Source organism: Echiichthys vipera (assembly GCF_963691815.1).
Source record: "Echiichthys vipera genome assembly, chromosome: 21".
NCBI classification, from domain to species: Eukaryota; Metazoa; Chordata; class Actinopteri; order Perciformes; family Trachinidae; genus Echiichthys; species Echiichthys vipera.
This window is the reverse complement of record NC_139846.1, coordinates 8,523,004-8,540,433: the sequence shown is the minus strand read 5'-3', so window position 1 is coordinate 8,540,433 and position 17,430 is coordinate 8,523,004. Positions and strand designations below refer to the sequence as shown.

The following is a 17,430-nucleotide window of genomic DNA, read 5'->3' as shown; positions in this document are numbered from 1 at the left end:
GCTAGCCATGAGCTAACAAACAGCTAGCTGAGTCTGCTCATCTTGCCACCATAATTCAACCCTCGTCAAACGCCGTACCAAAGGTGAATGCTATTTAATATATCGCCAGGTAGTAAGTGCTGCTGTCGTGACGCTCGCTGCTGGTATTGTTTGCTCTATTTATTTTTAAACGTTGCATCATTTACTTGTGATTAGCTGCTTGTTATCGCCTTTTGCCTGTGTGGCCACCGTAGCTGGTGCTAGCTAGGATCGAACGAACATCTGTTGCTGGGTAACTGGTTTTAACGGTTTGTCTTTTTATCGCGTCATCTGAGCCGTTACCTTCACGTTGAACTAACTTAAGCGGTAATAAACGTGGAGGTGGCGTTAGCCAGTTAGGGCTGGTTAGTTAGCTTGTTAGCAGCGTCGCCCACTGTAGTCACCCTGCTGTTGACATGTCACCAGCTAACTTGCTACTAAGTCAACATGGTTATTAGAGCATTGCGCATCGTAATATGTGATTTCGGCGGTTTGCTGTTCTAATACGAAGTGAAATGTGTCAGATATAGACCGTCGTATTGTGCCAGTAACGTTTTTAACGGTTATGATGACACACTTAATTACAGTTACACCTAATTATGAAGTCATCATTGAAACCTAGATACTTGTTGTTGTAAACGTGTCTTAACTTGCCTAACGTTACTTAAAATGTCACATTATGGGCAGTGGTGGAAAGCAACTAAGTACATTTACTAACTATCTACACTCTATTATGATTTTAAGGTACTTGTACTTTACTTGAGTAATTCCATTTTAATCTACTTTATACTTTACTCCACTACATTTCAGAGGATATAATGTACTTTTTACTTCACTGCATTTATCTGGTAACTTTACTTACTAGTTACGTTTACAGATTAAGATTATTATAACAAAATATTATCAACAAAACAACCTATATTGTTAAAGATTAAGCTACACAGCAGTATATAAAGTAACCATAACTAGCCTTGTCTATAGCAACATTAATCCATCAATAATTAGAATTGTATTCTGCATAATGAGTACTTTTACTTTGTGAAATTGTCATGCTAATACTTTGTACTTTTACATAAGCAACATTTTGAATGCAGGACTTGTAACAGAGTATTTATATACTGTGGTATTACTACTTCCACCACTGTTTATGGGTTAACAGACTACAAATTATGTGAGCTACAATTCCTTACTATGGTGGTTTGAATGGTTAAAAGGACATTGCCTACTGTACTAAATCTTAATATTGACTTTATGTGCATACACCCCTTTTGTTAATTTGTATAATGACCTATTGGCTACATTCCCATCTTTACCCCTGATCCCAAGAGGTCCTTGTGGGCCTGTGATAGGGAAAGGACATTAACAATTCATGGTATTCCCATAGTCTTCTTGGTCTGTCCAGTATGGAGAACTGACCACTAAATGGCTTTGACATATGTCAAATTTTATCCAGTCCTGTCAAAGTTTGGAAAATACTGCCAGATGTTACTCGGAAAAATTCTCTGCTAAATGACTTTTGCAGATCCATCTTTAGTTAGTGGAACGGCTGTTTCTCATGATGCACAGTAGTTAAGTTTGCTTGTCCATATGTCATCAGTGTTGTCAGATTTTCTCAAAGGACACGTCAATAAGTATGTTTTGAAATTTATGTGACATCCAGCGTGTGAAAGCTGGCTGCAAAACAGCATTGCACTGGAACGGCAGCCTCTGATTTTTGCATATTGCTGATCTATAAGCTTGATTGTGAATGCACCTTTCTGGCAGTTTTTTTTCTCAAACCTGCATGTTGGTCATGCAGATATCTTTTCTTACAATAATGTCTGCATATTGTATGGGTAGACACTGCCATGAGTATTCTTTATGACTTTTCTTGTCCTTGCAAAGAGAAAGCGGTGTTCACTTATAGCCACATTAAGGGATATTATCTTTCTGCAGACACACATCTAGGTTATAGATTAGTCATTACTACGTTTCATCTTGCTGTCGTTTTAACCATGTACTACAGGGAATAATCCTCTGCATATATTTAGTGTAATGGCTGTTTCTTCTGGTTCTATTTTATTGCTATGAGACTCAATAATGGATTTGCAGTCTTCACTTCAGAAACTGAAACTAGAGCCTCGGAAATGATGATGTAGCATCTTAGGATTTCTTATCTCTTTTTATTGTTTTTTTTCTTTCTCTCAAGGAATTATCATTCAGCCCCTTGTTGCAGCTGGATTTTACGGTCTTCGTTTCACAATCCTTCCCTCCAGCTCGGCCTTGAACGTTCGACCCTTTACACTCGGATCTCTCGGTACACAGAGCCATGGCAGCTGCTAAGCCAAAAGGGCAGAACTCTCTAGCCCTTCACAAAGTGATAATGGTGGGCAGTGGAGGAGTGGGGAAATCAGCCCTCACGCTCCAGTTCATGTATGATGAGGTGAGCAAATTGCATCACAACAGTCAAATAGAATTTGCAAGTTGTTGAGGTCGGTAAGTATCTTGTGTGCATAATGGATTCCCAAATTAACAACAGCTGTTAACATGAACTTTTTTCCCCCCTTGTAGTTTGTTGAAGACTATGAGCCAACCAAAGCAGACAGTTACAGGAAGAAAGTAGTGCTGGATGGAGAGGAGGTACAGATTGACATCCTTGACACAGCTGGCCAAGAGGACTACGCAGCCATCCGAGATAACTACTTCCGCAGCGGCGAGGGTTTCCTCTGTGTATTCTCCATCACAGAACTGGAATCATTTGCAGCAACAGTCGACTTCAGGTCCAGTAGCGTACAATATTTCAACAAGACTTTCTTTCCATCCATTAGAATTTAATTACTGACCATTCGGTAGCTTTTCCCCTGCTAAAATTCATAAACAATGCGTGCTGTTTGGACATTTTGGAACATCATTAAAGGAAGCCTTTTACAATCAGTAGTGTGTTCATTTTCATAGTTCATGGCTGGATGACATTTTTTTCCTTTTTTTGCAGAGAGCAGATTTTGCGAGTGAAGGAGGATGAGAATGTGCCCTTTCTCTTGGTCGGGAACAAGTCCGATTTGGACGACCGACGGCAGGTCAGCGCAGATGAGGCGAAGGCCCGCGCCGAGCAGTGGGGCGTGTGCTATGTGGAGACTTCTGCTAAAACCCGTGCCAATGTTGACAAGGTATGTTTGACTTGCTGAAGATATGCATTCCTGGCTAAATAAAGTCCTTTTCACACATGCACTGCAACTCTGAATTTATCTAGACCAAAGAGCTGTATTTGAAAATGTCCAAATCAGTTGGCCCGGACATGAAACCGACTTTACCCTGCCACAGAGAGTCTGTGTAACGTCTGTTTGTGCCCATGTGTGAATGGAGCACGTCTTCGTCCAGAGAATTCACAGTGAGCGAGTGGGTGTGTTTGACGTTTCTGTTATACAGCTTGTGTGAAACCGGAAAAAAAACATCTGACGGTGCTTTACATGAATACACCAATGAAAATATCTTATTAGAGAGACGACAAGATTCAGGAACGTCAAGAGACTTATATTCTAAACTAATTAATTATAAACCGGCTCTGCTGCCGTGGTTTAACCCCACTCATGTCACCCCACCTACATGCTCTACTCAGGTGCCGCCCCCTCGCCTAAACCAAACAAGATTATTTCCAGGAGGTGAGAACGCTTCTGACATGGACAATCCCTTGTCGTTTGATACATGTGGGAAAGGGCGACTCCGGAAACATTGTCCGAAGTTCATATGAGAAAACGACTGTTATTGATTTTAATTGAATTTTGCAGATAATCAAACGAGAAAAAGTCCAACATAAATCCCACTATCCCTCCCAACAACCCATGTCAGATGGGGTCACAGTAACCAACTAAAAAATTGAATAACAAACAACATAAGTTGATAAATAATGTACGTCTCTTTTTTTTTTTTCTTTTTTTTTTAACAGGTGTTCTTTGACCTGATGAGAGAGATCCGGGCGAGGAAAATGGAGGACAGCAAAGAGAAGAACGGGAAGAAGAAAAGTAAAAGTTTGGCCAAGAGAATTAGAGAGAGATGCTGTATTTTATAGTGGTAACAGAGAGCAGGACAACTGCTTATGTACATACACATTTCTCAGACTTTTGCATTTGTTTTTGTGCCCACGCCTGACCATGACTTTCTGTTCCTGGCTAACAGGACATCTGACCGTGTGTCAGGGAGTAGTAAGGTGGCACTCCATACACCATTTATAGCTCTAACTTTTTATGTGCTGACACTCCAAATAATTTATGTACTCTCTCTCTTTCTCTCTTACTCTGAGCACATTACAGAGGTTAATACATGGACGGTGTTTAATTTAGGTCGAAGCTTGACAAGAGGCTTAGCCCTGAAATGTTACAAAACCTTTCATTGTAAAGTTTGATGTGTATAATATATTCAGTCAACAGTGCAGTTCAAAAGAAAACATAGTAAAGTAAAAAGTGTAAGAGCCAAGGTATAAATCGGGAAATTGTAACCGGAGCTTGGGTAGGAAAAGTAGGTGAGCAGACTCAGCGGTGAAGTGTCAACCCAGAAATCATCAAGTGCCACCAAGAAAATGGACGTTGCACTGGTGAATCTATGAAGCATTTTAATTGGAAGAGTCGTTATTTAGAGTGGATATTTGATGCCATTCCTATTTGTTGTTTCACACCTCAATTTTACTACATGGTAAGGTTATGAACACTTATTTTTTTATCTGTGAAGTCAAACTTTCCCTGTCTTTTCTTGTCCTCTTTGATCATATCTGCCAGTGTAAGATAAGCGCACTAATATTTTCCATTGTCTTCTCCCTTCGCGTCACTTGAGTTCTCTCTAAATGCACAAACGACATAGAGCATTACCCTTAAATCTGTGAGATTTAAACGACACTTGAACCTTTTTAAATTTTAACATTTCACCTCACTTGGCCAGTGACTTTCATTGCCTTTTTTAATTTAAAGGAATCCCTGGTGCTCTGATAAAAGGCGATTCTGTAACACTACATCCTTTACATGCTGTTTTAAAAACATTTTAAAGTTGCTAAGGGATAAATTGCTTCCAGTCACGTAAAGGTTTATTTTGCTGATTCTACTTTTTTGGCTCAGACTTGAAATCACTAACCTTGTAGTACACCACCCCCCCCCCCCTTTTTTTTTTTTTAATTGTAATGTATTTCCTCATAGAGACTAAAGTGGAAATAAATTAATGAATCTTTACAGTGTACAATATCAAAAGATGAATACAGGCTTGATGGAAGTATGGTGGTACCTGTCCAAAAAAGAAAAGCTCTCTGTCACCAAAGAAAAATGCTAGCTAGTACAAACAAGTGCCCACTTATTAATGGAAGTGAATGACAACTTGCTATAGTGCGCATCAAAAGAAAGCACTGCAGTGTAAAAAAAAAATCATTGTAAATCTGATGGAGGCAAAGGAACTTCATTGAGAACGGCCTGAGAAAGAAATTCTTGTACAGTGCATCACTGTTGCCTCTTTGTCCATTGTGAATGTGAATTACCCCCCCCCCCCATACCATATACCGAACCCATCCTGTTTGCCTGTAATCTTAGCCTTCTGCTGAAGTGCAGAGGTCATTGACATTCTGCTTTGTTTACCTTTGTTCCATTTTGTGCAAGGCTACACAGTTTTTTTAAAGCTATAGTGACATCTTAATGAAATACCTGGTGTGCTCATTTTTCTCTTGCACCTCATGTAATCATTTTATTGGCAAGCGAAGATTGAAGCAGCGTTCAAAAATTGGCAAAATGAGAATGCTCTATGTGATTAACAGCTAAATTTCATAGACCAAAAGACACTGTGAAATCTGCCCCTCCGTTCTCTTAGTACCCTCAATGACTGAGCCACTCTTTTTTTTTTCTTTTAACTTATTTAAAATAACTTATTTCAATTCTTTTTCAAAGTCTGACCACCATCCAGAGGTTGTCGTTTCACTCTGTTCCAGGTTAAAGAGTAAATCTGTGAGTGAGTTGCCAACAGCAACCGCTCACTATTTGCATGCAATGCCCAACACTGGAACCTATGCAAAAATGATTGTAGTAATTGCAAAGTGGTAGAGAATATGAAACTAATACAAAGCAGTGAGTCGGTGAGTGCACTAGAAGCATTTCAGCTAGAATGCTGTTTAGAGATCCGACCACAGCTGAAATATCTGTTTTTACATTTGAAAAACACTTAACATCGTCTCACTGATTCCCCCGAGTTAATACACGAACGGTAAGGAATCCCTGACTTTGATTACAGGCTTTGTTTGTCATATATTTCAGTGTGTTAATTGTACAAAAAAAAAGAAACAGTAATGCAAAAGAATGTCTGTGGTATTTCTTGTGAACTGAAAAGCACACCGTAGAGAGTTTAGAGATAGATGTGAGGCAAACTCAAAATCTCATCTCATGGCATCAGAATGTTTAGAAAGTAGTTTGGGTTAATATGTTCTAAGGGCTAACCTTCAGTACACCATGCCGTGATAGAAACACACCTGACAGTCAAAGTGACGAGCAAGGAAACTGACATAGTGTAAGTACCGCAGTGTTGTAGCACAGCTTACGGTCCATTACATTTACTGCTGTGTCTTCATGGTTGAGGATTGCAGAAGCTACTATACTTAAAGTGGCAACCATAGTGCTTGCTATCATTGGCCCAACACAGGCTATCACATGTTTCAGTGTCTTTTTGTCTTTCAGATGCAAACTTTATTCAGTTCTTTTCTTCGTGTTAATAGACTAGATGGCACATATATTTTCAGCAGGATTTAAGGGGTAATAATAAAAACAGATATTTGTGTGAACGCTACGAGCAAACTGTCCTCAAACTTTTTTTTTTGCCTTTTTATATAAATACCCTTGGGATAAAGAATAGATATCTTTGTCTTTGATTGGGTGGTTGTATGTATGCCATCAGTTTAATGTTTCCTTCATGTTTACTTATTTTGAACATAACCACTAATGTAGCCTATCTGTTTGTGAATGCAAGAGGTGAAGCTTACATTTCAATTTTATTTTGTGCGAGTTATTTGGAAATGGCAAATAAAGTGGATATTACTAATAACATTTTCCAAATGTATTCAGATATTATTTGTGTTAAGATTTATGTCTTGAAGTCTAGAGTTATTGCACTGAGCAGGCAGAAGGTTCCTCTGGGACTTGCTGCTCATAACTCGCTGAATCCCACCACCTGCAGACCCCGACCTACTTTTCTATTGATCAGACGAGGGTGAATGCTAATTTTTCATACCATTAACTATCCAAGCAGTGATTTTGTTCAATATATCTTTTACCTATTATGTCATTTTATTATGACTTTTCTGTAAATGTGTCATGTTTGTAGGCAGTTTTTAAAGCAAAATTGGACTGCAAAGACATAAGCAGCTTGGCACAGACTGTGTTGACACAATCACAATGATTCCTTGTGCTGCATACATGGTCCTCCTGGAGGGGATGTATTGATTTACCATAGTGCACACATGGTACAGACATGGCTATGTTGCAATTGGTGTATGCTGTTTAACAGTGGGACTTTAGTGTTCAAAAATAGCATTTAGTGCACAATGCAGACTACTGGTCACATATTTTTTCATTATACATAATTAGCAAGATGCACGCAGGTTTAATATTAACATTTTATGAATATTTTCCAGATAGTGGGGGTGGCGGGTCTATTTCGGTTTCTGACAAACAATGTATAAAAACTATTAAGACATTAGGTGGATGGGTGACCCAGTATTTTCAGTATATTTCTAGCCTGATGACTTTTGCACATCAGTCTTTTGTGAATATTTGTATACATATTTTATGTGGCATGTTTATGAGAGAATCAAATAAATACCAGTTATATGCATACAGCAAAATTAGGAATGCTTTATCAGAGCAATAAAAAAAGACAACATAAGCAAACAGACATCCACACCCAGCAATACAAGGTAAAACATAGCAAGTAAAATACATACATTCAATGTAATAATTTTGCCATAAATTAAGAGTATGTAGTGCAATAAAATAAATATAATTACTGCACTAGTATGAAAGTAATTAGTGCACTAGAATATATTAAATTATTACACATGAATGCAACTGTTGCACCACAATAAATGAAAAGATCCAGTAGGTTGCCCTTGAAAGACAGTCATATCAAACGGGACGCGTCATTCAGTGCGAAATGAGACACTATCTTTTGTATAACTTGATACACTGTTATCTTTACGTTATACTTTGAAAGTAGGGGTTTCCCTCGGCAGTGACGTAACCGCTGATCTGGATGACGCACACGTGTATCATTGGTCCACACCGACGCACAAGGCCCTGTAGTTTGAAAGCTTGTCTGGGGCCCTGGCGAGTTAGTGTACCGTTATAGCCACCACATTGCGAACAAAGTTATAATATTTTGATATAAAATCTAGGAATTTTGGAGCGCCCTTTCCCCACCGGAAACACGTTTTGTCACTTTTTGGAACCGTGCGGGGCCGAGATGAAGCAACAACAACCCGGTCGGATACGTGGAAGTTGTTTTTGACGGAGTTGCATTGAACTCCACACGCAAGGAGAAAAGAAAAGCTAAGCTGGCTAAATGTGCTAACCAACGTGCTATCCACTTCCTTGTTGCACAGTTGCAGTGTGATGGAAGGAGAGAAGAAGTTTGTGAGAAGGAGACATAGTTCTTTAACTTTAACACCATCTGGTTAATGGATTTACGTGCTTGCATGAACTGTAACATAAAAGAAGAACTGGGTTTTTTTTTATGTGGAGGGCCACAGTTAGCTACTGGAGGCTAACATTAGCTGGCTAAACCGACCACCATTAGGTAGCAAGTCTGGGGAGATTGCCGTCCTGGAAATACAATGGCTGAGCCCCGACTGGCTCTATAATTCAGTAGCATACTGTGGATTTTATGTGACGGGATATACGGGCACCAAGAGTCATGAATTAACTCACTTTTTCCTCGAACCTGAAACGAGCTAAGTTAGCTTTGTAATGCTAACGTTAAGCTTGTGATTTAGCTTAGCTGTCTTGTCTTAATTGTGGATTTGCTAGCTAGCCTGTCACACAGTTAGCCCCAATGTTTTGTTAGGTAACGTGTATGTTATTAAAGGTTATTCTTAACGTGGCAGTAGCGGTTATTTTTGTAAATATAAATGCCTAATTCAGAGGTGGGTCGGGGACGGAGCCCCTCTGCTCAGAGAAATGCTAACAGACAGCAGGACAGGCGGAGTAAACCGGGGAGCGGTGCTGCTGCTGTTCAGCGAGACAGCAGACACCATGAGAAGAGGCGGTCGTCGGCGTCCAGGAGAAAGAAACGCAGACAGGCCAAGGGACGGGACTTGTTGTGGCACGCTGGTGCAACAGGAGACCCTGACAATAACCGAAAAGACGCTGAACTTCGGACATTGGTGGAGTATGATGACGTGAGCTCCCAGTCGGAGCGGTTTTCTGGGAGCCCCTCTCCTAAACTTGACCCCCACGCTGACAGCCTCTCAGTTGACCGACTTAGCGATTTTGGTGACTATAATGGACCAGCATCCCCAAACAGAAGCCACCCGAGAGTCAGGGAGGCAGTATGCAAGGAAGCACAAACAAGAGGACCATCTGGGAGGAGCAAGCAAGAGAAAGAGCCAGGCAGGAAAAAGGACCGCCAGAGCCGCGAGAGAGACTCCTCAAAAGCAAGGAGTGGAGGTAGCCTGAGTGGCTCTAAGAACCACAGGGACACTACAAGAAGCAATGACAGAAATGGTAAAAGGACATCCACATCTCAGTCCTCGCAGTCTGCAGATAAAAGGGATTCAAAAAGGCACATAAGTAAAACAAGATCTGACAAAGAGCCCCCATCTGCATACAGAGATGCTGCTCAGTCTTACAGAGATGACCGTGAAGACCTCAGGACATACAGGAGAAGTCCTGGTTTCAAAGCAGAAAGTCCCTATGGGACATCCTATTCATATAACTACCAGTCTCCTGGAGGTTATAACCAGCTAATATCTAGAAGAAGTCCAACTTATGGGAGCAAAAGACTCTCTCCCAGTTCTGCATATTACAACCGGGATGCGGATGGTTATGGGACATATGGTGTGACAAAGTCACCCAGTTCGTATTCCAGCAACAAAAGAAAGCGATCCCCAGCAAGTCCATCAAATTGGCGAAGTTCCCCAAGCTATGGCCGACACAGTCCGTATGAACAAGGAGAGGTTGCTTCAAGTCCCTATGGAAACCGCAGAAGATCACGAAGTCCATACAGAAAGTCCATGAGCCCAAGTCCAGATGTCAGGTGAGTTCTGATAAAACAGCTAATAAGAAGTGATCGTGTGTTGGTTGGCATTTCATTGTGTGGTGTATGTATGTTATGTGTTTGTAATAAGCACACTCTGCTTAGGATTTGGTGGTTTAGGGTTATGTAGGAATTTAATTTGTTCAACTCATCGGACATTGATTCTTCAAAACAGTGGTTGTGGATTTTTTTACAGTCTGAAATATGTTGTAACATCTGTATTTGCTGAGGCCTTATGTTTTCTGTCAACATTGGTTTGTGTTCCTTTGCCTTTCCAAAACTTTTGACCGGTATTAAGTTAAAGGAGTCCCGCATGTGACATTGGTGTAATAACTTGCTTTATGTCGTCAAATTAAGATATTCCCTAGATTTTCTATCTCATGCAAGTAAATAAAATTGTCTCATGAAGTATGTATGAAACTAAACTTAAAACATGTGTCCTTGTTCTTTTTTTCCCAGGCGATCTGCTAGGTCACGTAGCAGAAGTCCGTATTCATCCTCAAGGCATTCGCGTTCTCGGAGCCGCCACCGCCACTCTCGCTCCCGCAGCCGCCCATCTAGCCTCTCACCAAGCACGCTCACCTTCAAAACAAGCCTTGCTGCGGAACTCAGTAAGCAGAAAAAGGTTAAAGCTGCAGAAGCAGCTGCCAAGGCCAAGAACAACTCCAGCAACACATCTACTCCAACCAAGGGTTCCTCATCTGCTCATCAACCCAGCCCTAAGTCTAATCACACATCCAGAAAGGGCCGCCCTCCCTCTCCACCACAACCAGAGAAAGGTCCCAAAACTCCCGCATCGAACCAGCCACAGTCCCCCTCTGACAGGTCGTCCAAAAGGACAGCTGAGCACCAGACCAGCAGGGACAAAGACGGAAAAGGGAAAGATGACTCTCTACATCGGGACAAAAGGAAAGCACCAGCATCTGGACAGAGCAAAGACAAGGAACGAACAACTGGTCCACTCATCTCCACTTTATCATCTCTACCTTTGCCCGCTACAGTTCTTGAGCACCTGGATAAAGGAGAAAGGTATTGGTGTGTTATTGTTGTTGTTGTGCACATTCATTTAGAATTGTTATGCTTCTTTCATACTTGATTGTCAACACTCATGCTCTCTCTCTGTATCTCCTGCATTTCCCTACTGTTAGCTTGAAGGACAGCTTGCTCTCAGTGAAGAAAAAGTCAGAGAGAAAGGCCCGTCAGCTTCTTACCGACTTGCCTCTCCCCCCTGAACTTCCTGGTGGCACGTCTTCCCCACACAGCCCACCTGACGACAAAAAGTCCCAAACACTTCGCCGAAGACCAAAGTATGTTACGGTGCATTTAGTGCTACATAATCTTTTCAGCTGTTCTTGTTTGCTGTATACTCACATTGCTTCCACTGAAATATTTTTTTTTCCAGAATTTGTGGCCCAAGATACGGCGAGATCAAGGAAACTGAGATAGATTGGGGCAAACGCTGTGTGGACAAGTTTGAGATTATTGGAATCACAGGCGAAGGCACCTACGGTCAGGTGTACAAAGCTAAAGACAAAGACACTGGTGAGCTATCGTAACAACATTGTAAACATGGCTCCACTATTAATGTTCTTTAGAAGTGAAATAAAGGTTGATGATGATAATCTCCTATTTGTAGGTTCTGTTGGAAATGCCAGTGGTCATTGATAATAATCTGTTTAGGGTGGGACCAGCTCATGATGTAGTCTTAACAGGTTGCTCTTTCTTCCGCTTCATAGCTGAAATGGTGGCTTTGAAGAAAGTTCGGCTGGATAATGAAAAGGAGGGCTTCCCAATCACAGCCATCAGAGAGATTAAGATTTTGCGACAACTCAACCACAAGAGCATCATAAACATGAAGGAGATCGTCACAGACAAGGAGGATGCTTTAGATTTCAAGAATGATAAAGGTACGTTATGTTTTTACTGGGAACAACATCGATTGGTTTAATATGTGGTCTTTTTTTTCCGACGGCTACATTTTTATTCTCTCATTGCAGGTGCTTTCTATCTTGTATTTGAATACATGGACCACGACCTGATGGGTTTGCTCGAGTCTGGCCTGGTACACTTCAACGAGAGCCACATCAAGTCTTTCATGCGGCAGTTGCTGGAGGGCCTCGATTACTGCCACAAGAAGAACTTTCTGCACAGAGACATCAAGTGCTCCAATATTCTACTCAATAACAAGTGGGTCCTCTATATTATGTGTTTTTTTTTTTTTTACACAGTCACAAATGTTTCCAGACTACATTCAATATTCTTTTCCGTTCCTTTTCAGAGGTCAAATAAAGCTTGCAGACTTTGGTCTTGCTCGGCTGTATAACTCTGAAGAGAGGTGAATAGTTATACACCACACCTGTCACACTTTCAATTACTTCCAATCGTGTGTGATTATACTTACTTGTCTTTTGTTGTTATTTTCAGTCGTCCATACACCAATAAAGTGATAACACTATGGTACCGCCCCCCAGAGTTACTTCTTGGAGAAGAGAGGTACACGCCTGCAATCGATGTGTGGAGCTGCGGGTGAGAGCCGGACTGAAATCGACTTATTACTTGATTATGTGCTCTGGCATTTTTTTTTTAAATTTCTTATAATGATGCATTCTATCTTGTTTTATCTCTCCCAGATGTATTCTTGGTGAACTGTTCACAAAGAAACCAATATTTCAAGCTAACCAGGAGCTCGCCCAGTTAGAGCTCATCAGGTAAGTTAAAGCTTAATCATGTTAAATGTTAATGTCAGAAATGTCGATTGAGTTGTGAACTCTTGACTGGTTTCCACAGCGTGCTGCATCCACTTGAGCCAGAGATAGACAGAGAAATGGTTTCAGCTATCTAAAGCAGGAAGAGAAAGCAATACTAATTTTTTCCACTGATTGCATCAATCAACTATGAAGCTCCAGGGAAACCCTGGAAGTTTGTTTACAGATCATTTTCGCTGCACAGCTGCATCGACTGACTTTGTTTATCACTGTGCAAGGTATATCGGTTAAATTTAAAGCAACAAGTCAGGCCAGTTTTCTGGGTGTTATCATGAAGTCACTCTGTGATATGTAGGAGGTCATGATCGCCCTGTATGCCCACACATTGTTGCGTTCTACAAATGAATTTCTGTCTTTTAGCCGGATATGTGGCAGCCCCTGCCCTGCTGTCTGGCCAGATGTAATAAAACTTCCCTTCTTCAACACCATGAAACCAAAGAAACAGTACAGGAGACGGTTACGAGAGGAGTATGCTTTGTAAGTGAATGTATATGTTGTCTAACTGAACATTTTAAGGATTTGGCAGTGCAATATTCTGAAACCATGTGCTCCTGCCCAGCATCCCTCCGTCTGCCCTGGACCTGTTTGACCACATGTTAAACTTGGACCCAAGCAAACGCTGTACAGCTGAACAAGCATTGGGCAGTGAATTCCTCAAGGACGTGGACCCAGACAAGATGCCCCCGCCAGAGTATGTTTTGCCTCATGCTACATCAACATGTTTGTCCTTGTTGTTTAATGCCAATGTTGATACAATGTTAACTGTTTCCATCTCTGCAGCCTTCCACTGTGGCAGGACTGTCACGAGCTGTGGAGTAAGAAGCGTCGGCGACAGAAGCAGATGCCAGAGGAAGCGGCAGCCCCTAAAGCGCCCCGTAAAGAGCTTGGCCTTGACGACAGTCGCAGTAACACGCCCCAGGGCTTTCCTGCTCCTGGAGGTATTAAACCCCAGAATGTGGCAGCTTCTGCGCTGCTGGGTGAGTTTATCTACTGTCTTTGTACCATGCTATTATTAGCTTGTCCGGTCCTGGTAAGCAAACTGGAATTGCACTTATCTGTATAAAAGGTGCTGTACTAATGGAGTATGATTTGAGAATGATGAAATGCGTCAAAAACAAGTACAGGTACTTATTGATCGGTCTGAAAGGTTTAAAGCTTTGCTGTGCTGCAGATTAATTGGTTGTAATACTCGTTCACTCACTCTATTAATGTGCCTTTCCCATATCTTGTGAAGGTCATACGTCTTTGTGTGCATAGACAACACACTGCAGCTTGTTTACTTAACATTTTTCTACAATACTGTTGAACTGTGTAGTTTTCTTCAAACCTATGACTCGGTTGGTACCGGTTCTAGTGGTGAATCAGCTTGGTCAGGTGGACCTGTAGTCTGACACATCTAGCATGTTTTAATTTTTGCATTTATTTTAAATGGGAGAGTGGTTGTTTAATTTTTATAAGAATTAAAGGTATTAAGCTATTACTACCGATTGTGATATGCAGTACAGCTTTCTGTCAAATCTCATATGTGATTGAAAGCTCCAGAAAAAGCTAGTAAATGCACCTTGCGTTTAGAATAGTTCACCCTGGATGTGTGTTCCCAGGGTTGAATATGCATCTCTGAATGAGTCTTCTGTCTTCTCACAGACCCAAAGGGCCCAAACTCCCAGTTAACCCAGGAGCAGTTAGCAGTTCTCCTGAACTTCCTCGGCCAGCCCAAGAGTTCCGTCAACACGGCACAGTTTGTCCAGTCCATGGGCACAAAGGTCAATCAGGAAACATTGCAGCAGCTCTCCAAAGCCCTGGCTCCCACTGACCCAGCTGAGCCTCCTCCTCAACCTACACCTGCCAAGCCTCCCCAGCCAGCTGCTCCTGCAGGAGTGCCCCGTACACCCCCAATGCCCAAGCCCCCTTCACCCCCCATGTCTGCACCGTCGGGTATTCCCGAAGGAGAGGCGGCATCTGCCACGCAGAAAGCCATGACAATGCTGCTGGCCCAGCTCCTCCAGGCTCAACAGGCCCAGAGGCAGGAACCGAGCGACGGTGGAGAAGGGACAGAGAGTACCAACCCTGCAGGAGGAGCACCAGGGGGGCAGCCTCTACCTTCAGAGGTCAAACAGCCTCCAGAGCCCAGCCCAGTCTCTCCAGGTAACCATTCTGCTGTGTAATCTTTTCAGGGAGACAGCTGGACATAGTGTACTTTCTCTTTTATAAATACACTGCACAATACATTACATTATCTCATAATAAAATATTGTAATTTCTGTTTTCAGTGTCTGAAGTAGGTGGCATGTCCATCCTGCCTCCAGACCAGAGGCCACCTGAGCCTCCAGAGCCACCTCCACATGCTGACCTGGACTACCGGCAGCCTCCACCTGAACCCAAGACTGGCCACGCTCCACCTATTGCATCTACAGGAGGTGGTGTTGATGGAGGGAGACCTCCAGAGCCAGACTACCCACCTCTCCCTACTGCAGAGGGTCCTGGATACGGCGGAGACTACATCCATCCACCTCCTCCACCCTTCACGCCTGCAGGATTTGGGGACGGTTACATGGGCCACATGTTAGGTGGAGGCCTGCCACCTCACGCTCTGATAGAAGTGTTTAGCGGACCTGGCCAGGCAGCTTGCTCCACGTCTGCTGCAGGCGTTCTGGCCCCTGCTCACCAAGACCCCTTCCCTCCAGGCACTGGAGCCACTGGACCAAGCAGCATGGTGTTCACTGGGGACAAGGACCACCGTTTTAAGTACAATCACAGCCCCTTACCTTTGGAGGGACAGTCTAACCCCAGTGCTATCCACCTCTACAACCACACCATGGCTAGAAAGGACGGTGGACCCCTACCCCCGCCCATCCCAGCACCAGGACAACCCTGGGGCTCCCCTTCCCAAGTCGGTGCTCCACCACTACCCCTCGGCTTTGTCCCACATGTGAACTCAACAGCAACAATCAGAGGACGAGGTCTGCCTTTTTAAAAAAACTGAAAATAGGAAATGGCATTTTGTGACAATGGACAAAAGGCTAGAGGACTCAATTTGAGGCTGAAGCCTCTCAGGCCAGACCAGAGGTTTTTGAAGATGCACACTCAGTTTGTAATAACTTAAGTCTGTGTAAGACATTGTATTCCTCCTCAGTCTGAAATTCGGAATACGCTGCAGAAGGACAGCCGTAGAACACCAGAGGAGCTTTTCTTGCTCATACCATTTTCCTATTTTTTTGCAATCTATTCTGCTGTCTTTTAAATTAAACTTTTACCTTTTTTGAGTGTACATTTATCAGGATGGGTACATTTTAAATCTTTACCTTAGCCTTTCTGTAATTGCTCCAGGGCAGACTAGTATTAATGTTTTGCACTACTGACTGAAGTAGGCAGAAATGGATGGTGTGCTCTATCTGCACAATTAGGAATACGACCAGTAATGTAGTGTCCCTCTTTTTATTATGGCCATGATTATGTTGAATGGCTCAGTTGATTGGGTTGATGGCTTAGGTATCAGCACAGGGGGCTATTTGAGGAAAAAAAGACTGTTAGTTCCAGACAGACTGGTAGCACTTGGACAACTGCAGCAAAATCTGATGGAGAAAAGGATGTTTTCACTTTAAATTCCACTCGCCGTTTTGCCAGTAGGTGTTCATGATCTTGAGCAAAACAAAAACACACGTAACCCACTTTAAAAAACAATGTCTTCTTTTTTGTACTAAAATGATTTTATCCCGTTCCCTCCTCTTTTGGCAAATGTTTATTAAAGAAATGCCAACAACGTATCGTCTGTTTACTGCAAAGACTGGTATAGAACTTCTCATTTATACTGTATATAATAAATGACCTGTTGTAGATGTGGGGATTTCATAGATCACACCACTGGATGGCAGTGTCATGTCAAATAGCACCACTCTGGCTTACTTGCAGTATGCACTCAGTCTATTGCAACAGATGAATGTGCTTTCTGTGGTGCAGATTGACATTCAGTACTGCGACTGTAGGCCAGTGTACTGACTTGTAAGTCTCACTCAAAAGCAATAGACCTTAGCTGGCAGCTATGATTTCACTGCAGCTGAATCTTGACACTTTAGACACCATTCATAAAATGACAAGCTCCTTGAGTAAGTCGCTAATGCAAATAGACACATTTTTGGCTGTATTTGTATTTGATAACCCTTGCTTTTTATATAAAGAAACTGCCAGGTTAGCACTGCTGAGGTGTTTTATCAAAAGAGACATGGCTAAGGAGATAGCAGCACACATCACATTTCAGACTAATACGCAACCTCGATTACAGATACAGAGCAGTGCCACTGTCAGGAAGAAAGAATGTTCCAATAGCTGACAGCTCCCAGTGGACTCAATCTTCAAGCACTATAACTCATTCTTTGAACTCAATGGAAAACAGTCCCCAGATGTC

The 17,430-nt window shown here is 42.2% G+C and overlaps 2 protein-coding genes across 3 annotated transcripts; both read left to right on the top strand.

Annotated features, from left to right (window-relative positions):
- On the top strand, positions 1-7,058 carry ralaa (v-ral simian leukemia viral oncogene homolog Aa (ras related)). The gene is made up of 5 exons (XM_083936293.1): positions 1-83; positions 2,207-2,440; positions 2,569-2,777; positions 2,990-3,164; positions 3,941-7,058. Exons 2-5 carry the CDS (start codon positions 2,327-2,329, stop codon positions 4,061-4,063), a joined length of 621 nt encoding a protein of 206 aa, XP_083792419.1. The 5' UTR covers positions 1-83; positions 2,207-2,326; the 3' UTR covers positions 4,064-7,058.
- A 1,315-nt stretch (positions 7,059-8,373) lies between these two features.
- cdk13 (cyclin dependent kinase 13) lies at positions 8,374-16,765 on the top strand. Of its 2 annotated transcripts, none has more exons than XM_083936453.1 (14): positions 8,374-10,263; positions 10,723-11,292; positions 11,412-11,570; positions 11,666-11,805; positions 12,000-12,170; positions 12,261-12,450; positions 12,542-12,598; positions 12,688-12,789; positions 12,894-12,971; positions 13,389-13,505; positions 13,588-13,719; positions 13,809-14,005; positions 14,673-15,173; positions 15,299-16,765. In XM_083936453.1, the coding sequence occupies exons 1-14, from the start codon at positions 9,137-9,139 to the stop codon at positions 16,000-16,002; spliced, it is 4,245 nt and encodes a 1,414-aa protein (XP_083792579.1). In that variant the 5' UTR covers positions 8,374-9,136; the 3' UTR covers positions 16,003-16,765. The 2 variants fall into 2 exon arrangements, with proteins under 2 accessions (XP_083792579.1, XP_083792578.1); XM_083936452.1 differs by having other exon boundaries at positions 10,723-11,298.
- Positions 16,766-17,430: the final 665 nt, after the last annotated feature.

Bases quoted from the DNA above. Each gene is read 5' to 3' on its own strand.
- cdk13 (XM_083936452.1), top strand. From the start codon at position 9,137: ATGCCTAATTCAGAGGTGGGTCGGGGACGGAGCCCCTCTGCTCAGAGA. The intron at 12,171-12,260 runs GTACGTTATGTT...CTCTCATTGCAG, and splicing joins AGATTTCAAGAATGATAAAG to GTGCTTTCTATCTTGTATTT. The intron at 15,174-15,298 runs GTAACCATTCTG...TTCTGTTTTCAG, and splicing joins GCCCAGCCCAGTCTCTCCAG to TGTCTGAAGTAGGTGGCATG.
- ralaa (XM_083936293.1), top strand. From the start codon at position 2,327: ATGGCAGCTGCTAAGCCAAAAGGGCAGAACTCTCTAGCCCTTCACAAA. The intron at 2,441-2,568 runs GTGAGCAAATTG...CCCCCCTTGTAG, and splicing joins TCCAGTTCATGTATGATGAG to TTTGTTGAAGACTATGAGCC. The intron at 2,778-2,989 runs GTCCAGTAGCGT...CTTTTTTTGCAG, and splicing joins GCAGCAACAGTCGACTTCAG to AGAGCAGATTTTGCGAGTGA.